Source organism: Megalobrama amblycephala, linkage group LG13 (assembly GCF_018812025.1).
Source record: "Megalobrama amblycephala isolate DHTTF-2021 linkage group LG13, ASM1881202v1, whole genome shotgun sequence".
Taxonomy (NCBI): Eukaryota; Metazoa; Chordata; class Actinopteri; order Cypriniformes; family Xenocyprididae; genus Megalobrama; species Megalobrama amblycephala.
Genome location: NC_063056.1, coordinates 40,259,146 through 40,265,456, shown reverse-complemented (window position 1 = coordinate 40,265,456; position 6,311 = coordinate 40,259,146). Strand labels below are relative to the sequence as shown.

Here is a 6,311-nt window from a genome sequence, read left to right as displayed (position 1 = left end):
CTACAGTAGCCACACCCCCAACTCTCCGCCTGCTACAGTAGCCACACCCCAACTCTCTGCCTGCTACAGTAGCCACGCCCCAAACTCTACACCTGCTACAGTAGCCACGCCCCAAACCTGCTGCCTGCTACTGTAGCCACACCCTCATCTCTCCACCTGCTACAGTAGCCACTCCCCAAACACTCCGCCTGCTACAGTAGCCACGTACCCACCCCAAACTCTCTACGCCACACCCTAAACTCTCCACCTGCTACAGTACCCACACCCTAAAGTCTCCGCCTGCTACAGTAGCCACGCCCCAAACTCTCCGCCTGCTACAGTAGCCACACCCCAAACACTCCGCCTGCTACAGTAGCCACGCCCCAAACTCTCCGCCTGCTACAGTAGCCCCGCCCCAAACTCTCCGCCTGCTACAGTAGCCCCGCCCCAAACTCTCCACCTGCTACAGTATCCACGCCCTAAACTACAGTGCCCTAAACTCTCCACCTGATACAGTAGCCACACCCTAAAGTCTCCACCTGCTACAGTAGCCACGCCCCAAACTCTCCGCCTGCTACAGTAGCCACTCCACCCCAAACACTCCACCTGCTACAGTAGCCACAGTACCCACCCCAAACTCTCCACCTGCTACAGTACCCACGTACCCACCCTAAACTCTCCACCTGCTACAGTAGCCCTACAGTAGCCCCTTAAACTCTCCACCTGCTACAGTATCCACGCCCTAAACTCTCCACCTGATACAGTAGCCACACCCCCAAATCTCCACCTGCTACAGTAGCCACACCCCAAACTCTCCGCCTGCTACAGTATCCACGCCCCAAACTCTCCGCCTGCTACAGTAGCCATACCCCCAAATCTCCACCTGCTACAGTAGCCACGCCCCAAACTCTCCACCTGCTACAGTAGCCACGTCCCAAACTCTCCGCCTGCTACAGTATCCACACCCCCAAATCTCCACCTGCTACAGTAGCCACACCCCAAACTCTCCGCCTGCTACAGTAGCCACACCCCCAAATATCCACCTGCTACAGTAGCCACGCCCCAAACTCTCCACCTGCTACAGTAGCCACACCCCCAAATATCCACCTGCTACAGTAGCCACGCCCCAAACTCTCCACCTGCTACAGTAGCCACGTTCCAAAGTCTCCGCCTGCTACAGTATCCACGCCCCAAACTCTCCGCCTGCTACAGTAGCCACACCCCCAAATCTCCACCTGCTACAGTAGCCACGCCCAAAACTCTCCACCTGCTACAGTAGCCACGTTCCAAAGTCTCCGCCTGCTACAGTAGCCACGCCCCAAACTCTCCACCTGCTACAGTAGCCACGTTCCAAAGTCTCCGCCTGCTACAGTAGCCACGCCCCAAACTCTGTCTGCTACAGTAGCCACCCCCCAAACTCTCCGCCTGCTACAGTAGCCACGCCCCAAACTCTCACTATAATTGGTTGAGTTGGAAAATGATTGACAGATCTGAGCAGATGCTCTGGGAGGCTCAATGTTTACTTTTGTGGGGGAGATAAACTCATGAATGGCATACTAATAACAGTCAATGAACAATAACTGAGTTAAGAGAAAGTATTTTAACAAAAAAATCTTACATACTAGTACATCTACGCTATAGAGTCAGTGTTTTCTATATATATTGTCTAGATTAAATATATTGATCTTTTCTCCACAGGTATTAAACCACATCAGAAATTCACAGCCGTCATTCACGCAGTCACGCCTCTCGTATCTCAGTCTCAACCGGTTTTCAAGTTGCTAGTGGCTGTGGCCAAATCACAGTACTGTGCCCAGGTCAGTGTTGTTCATATACTATTATATTATTTATTAAATTTCACCCCAAAATGAAAATTCTGTCATTAATTACCCTCTCGTCGTTCTAGTCCTGTAAGACTTTCATTCATCTTCAGAACACAAATGAAGATCCCACATGATCCAAACTTTTGAACAGTAGTGTACTTAATAGTAGAATGTACTTAATGACCTCTGATGACCTTGTATCAGATCATTGTCCTGTGGAACTGCGACAAGCCTCTTCCCGCGAAGCACCGCTGGCCCGCCACCTCTGTTCCGGTCATCGTAATAGAGGGCGAGAGCAAGGTGAATCTCCCTCTTTATATTCTCATCATATCAAATGAAGTTTATCTTACTAAAGTCAGAGACATTGAGTATTTTCTGGAGGTTTCACGCGTGTGACTATGTTTAGGTGATGAGCAGCCGATTCCTGCCCTATGACACCATGAGAACAGATGCAGTCTTGAGTCTGGATGAAGACACTGTGCTCTCCACCACAGAGGTGAGTCAGGGGGCTACAACAAAGACAGTGCACTCATATTACTATGTAATGGGAGAAAGTGCAACATGCAGAATGGTAGAGTAAGTCCGTGCTTATTGTGTACTCATTCCCACAGGTGGATTTTGCCTTTACTGTTTGGCAAAGTTTCCCAGAGAGGATTGTGGGATATCCTGCACGGAGCCATTTCTGGGACTCTAACAAGGAGCGTTGGGGCTACACCTCCAAGTGGACCAATGACTACTCCATGGTGCTGACCGGAGCTGCTTTCTACCACAGGTCAGTGAACCATATCTCACTGTCGTTATAACTGCAGTGGAAGGCCTTAAGAAAATTAGCCTTATTTTAGTAACATACGTTTTAGATATATGTATATCTTATAAATGAGTTTAATGCATCATCTTTTCTTAATCCAGGTATTATAACTACTTGTACACACACTACCTGCCCGGCAGCTTAAAGACTATGGTTGATCAGCTCTCAAACTGTGAAGACATCCTCATGAACTTCCTGGTGTCTGCTGTCACTAAGATGCCGCCTATCAAGGTCACTCAAAAGAAACAGTACAAGGAGACGATGATGGGACAGGTACAGAATGCATGAAATCAGTATAATCAGAGCGCTAGTAACACGTTTCTGAAATGTTTACATTGACCCTCTCTCCTCCGCAGACGTCCCGGGCGTCTCGTTGGGCAGACCCTGACCACTTTGCCCAGCGGCAGACGTGCATGAACAAATTTGCCAGCTGGTTTGGCACGATGCCCCTGGTCCATTCGCAGATGAGACTGGACCCCGTTCTGTTCAAGGACCAGGTATCGATACTGCGCAAGAAGTACAGAGACATCGAGAGACTCTGACAAAGCCGAGAAACACCTTCCCTGTGAACGGGATGGGAAACGGCATCCGAAAACCCCTGAGAACCCTGTTAACCCGGATCAACAGGGATAAACGGGGGGACGGAGACCCTCAGGGAGGGAGCGCATTGAGACGGGGGGAAGCGGTGTTGTGTTTGAAGAAGATCCGTCTGTCAGAGACCGTCACTAACTACAAATATCTGGCTCGATCGGAGATCACGTTGACGGCATTTGGATGAGTTTAGCGCAACACAAAGACACAAAGCTTTCTGTCTTCCACACCCCCTCTTGTAATGCTTTGCCAATGACAGCGGTGACCATGGCAACCTCGCCAATGCCACACACACACACAGATCCACATGCACTCAGAATAAGGACTATTGCACATCGGTTTAAACTCTGGATCCATGTTAGACGTGGGTTTTGCTGAGGTCGCCTGTATATTTATTCAGTTCACCTACTCCGGCAAGCGTTACACCCCTCTTGAAAATGCAGGATGACGTCCCGTGGAGAAGTCGAACGTGCGAAACACCGCGCACAACGTCACAGTGCCTGAACTTTCAGATGGACAATCTGGGAGTCCAAAGGGGTTTTGTATGAATGCATAAACACCTTGTTCATGCTGCTTATATTTGGATTCCGTTTAGGTGTTCCACAAATTGGTTCAAAGTTTTTGTTTTTTCTTTCTTTCTATACAAGCCTTTTTGTTTATTTTGACATAATTGTACTATTGTTTTGAAGATTTACACTGTGTCCTAAGCAGACGCGATGCGATAAGATTCCAGCGACAAGCAATTTGTTTGTCTTCACTAAACACGACTGCGAGACGCAACAAAATCCATTAAAATCCAATCAGACGAGCATGGGGGCGGAGTCTTTCTGCATGCGCACTGCACTTGCAACTAAATCTATCAAAATTCACAGCCAATCAGAAGAGCATGTGGGCGGAGTCTCTCTGCAAGCGCGCTGCACTCGCAACCAAATCAATCAAAAATCACAGCCAATCAGAAGAGCGTGTGGGTGGAGTCTCTCTGCAGGCGCACTGCACTCACAACTAAATAAATTAAAAATCACAGCCAATCAGAAGAGCATGTGGGTGGAGTCTCTCTTCAAGCGCACTGCACTCGCAACCAAATCAATCAAAAATCACAGCCAATCAGAAGAGCATGTGGGCGGAGTCTCTCTGCAAGCGCGCTGCACTCGCAACCAAATCAATCAAAAATCACAGCCAATCAGAAGAGCGTGTGGGTGGAGTCTCTCTGCAGGCGCACTGCACTCACAACTAAATAAATTAAAAATCACAGCCAATCAGAAGAGCATGTGGGTGGAGTCTCTCTTCAAGCGCACTGCACTCGCAACCAAATCAATCAAAAATCACAGCCAATCAGAAGAGCTTGTGGGTGGAGTCTCTCTGCAAGCGCGTTGCAATCGCAACCAAAATAAAAAATCACAGCCAATCAGAAAAGCGTGTGGGCGGAGTCTCTCTGCAAGCGCACTGCACTCGCAACCAAATCGATCAAAAATCACAGCCAATCAGAAGAGCTTGTGGGTGGAGTCTCTCTGCAGGCGCACTGCACTCGCAACTAAATAAATTAAAAATCACAGCCAATCAGAAGAGCATGTGGGCGGAGTCTCTCTGCAGGCGCACTGCACTCGCAACTAAATCGATCAAAAATCACAGCCAATCAGAAGAGCATGTGGGCGGAGTCTCTCTGCAGGCGCACTGCACTCGCAACTAAATAAATCAAAAATCACAGCCAATCAGAAGAGCATGTGGGTGGAGTCTCTCTTCAAGCGCACTGCACTTGCACCCAAATGGATAAGCACATAATCAAATTCATAAATATTACACCTTTTAAACATTTAAAGAAACATACTAAGTGACTGAAATAGTCTTTGTCATAGAATACACAAAATGATATTCAAACTCAAATTAAATTAATTTAACATTAAATAAAGCACATAATCAGTACCTGAGATTATCATTGTCAGATTGCATGTTGTTGTTGTTCCAGCGTGACGTCACCGAAATAGAAATCGCTGCAAATTGTGGCTGGTTAGGACAAAATCTCTGATTAACATGGAAAAGATGCCTTTTATCGCGTCGCGTCTCGTTAGGACACGGTGTTTAATCCAATGCCACAAACAACTCTGTCAGGTTTTCTTACGAGTCTTACTAGTGTAATGCCATGTCAGCAGCCATGTTCACACTGCAGCTAATTCAGATGTCACTCCACTTCTGTCTGCTGAACCTTCTGAATTTGTTTATTTGAAAGTGACATGCATTTTGCATCTGAAAAGTGCAGACAACCGCTTTTACAAATCAGTCTGACTAGTAACTAGTTATTAATGCAGTGACATCACTTTTTTTGGAGACTGACTGCTTGTCTAATAACAAACATGGAGATCAGTTTACGGTCAAATTTGTGAATGTTAGCACATTGTTTGCGTTCTTCAAAACCCCAAACATGTTCCAATCCATTTCTGTTGTCGTCAGTCATGAGACACCCAGTGTTGTTTCAGTGTTTACGTGGCTAGTATGTATTTCTGGAATCACACACTCAACGACTCGAGATATTTAACACTAGTTTTGAATTTACTCTCAATGTAGATGGAAGAAAAAACACCTGAAAATGCTTGATTAGGAGAGAACGTCATCCATTCAGAGCTTCAGTTCGAGTTTTGAGAACGTCTTCCATTGATTTTCTGTTAAGAAAGAACTATTAACTCATTATTGCTCATGTTCTTCTCAGATTGGATGGACTGATCTGGTTATCCCAGCAGAGTACTTTTGTCCAAAAATCATGGTCTTCAGTCAGGGTGGATGACATATTTAATGCTTTGTGAATAAAAACGAGGCTGTGAGAGAGTCAACAAAAATCTCTGCAAAAAATGACGTGACATTGCACCTAAAGACAGGGCTGAACGAACTAAAAATTAAATATGGCGTCTACCCTGACTAATTTCCCTACAATTACAAAAAACATACCATATACAGTACATTTGCAAGAACATTTACCCTATTAAAGACAACAGTTGAATGTTAAACTATAGGGCTGAGAAATGTGATAGAAATGTGTGAACTGGTGATGATTTTGCTTGAGGTCAGAATTATTAGGTAAATATGAGCAAAGCAGGCTGTGGAAAATAAATCTGCATTGT

General features: G+C 46.2%; 1 protein-coding gene across 1 annotated transcript in view; it reads left to right on the top strand.

Moving 5' to 3' along the window:
- The window catches only part of ext1a (exostosin glycosyltransferase 1a), a 63,979-nt gene extending 60,056 nt beyond the window's left edge, over positions 1-3,923 (top strand). The window contains exons 6-11 of the mRNA XM_048152727.1: positions 1,678-1,796; positions 2,007-2,102; positions 2,209-2,298; positions 2,414-2,574; positions 2,712-2,883; positions 2,967-3,923. Of these exons, the coding sequence (XP_048008684.1) occupies positions 1,678-1,796; positions 2,007-2,102; positions 2,209-2,298; positions 2,414-2,574; positions 2,712-2,883; positions 2,967-3,152 (824 nt within the window). The 3' untranslated portion in view covers positions 3,153-3,923. The remainder of the gene's footprint in view (positions 1-1,677; positions 1,797-2,006; positions 2,103-2,208; positions 2,299-2,413; positions 2,575-2,711; positions 2,884-2,966) is intronic.
- Positions 3,924-6,311: the final 2,388 nt, after the last annotated feature.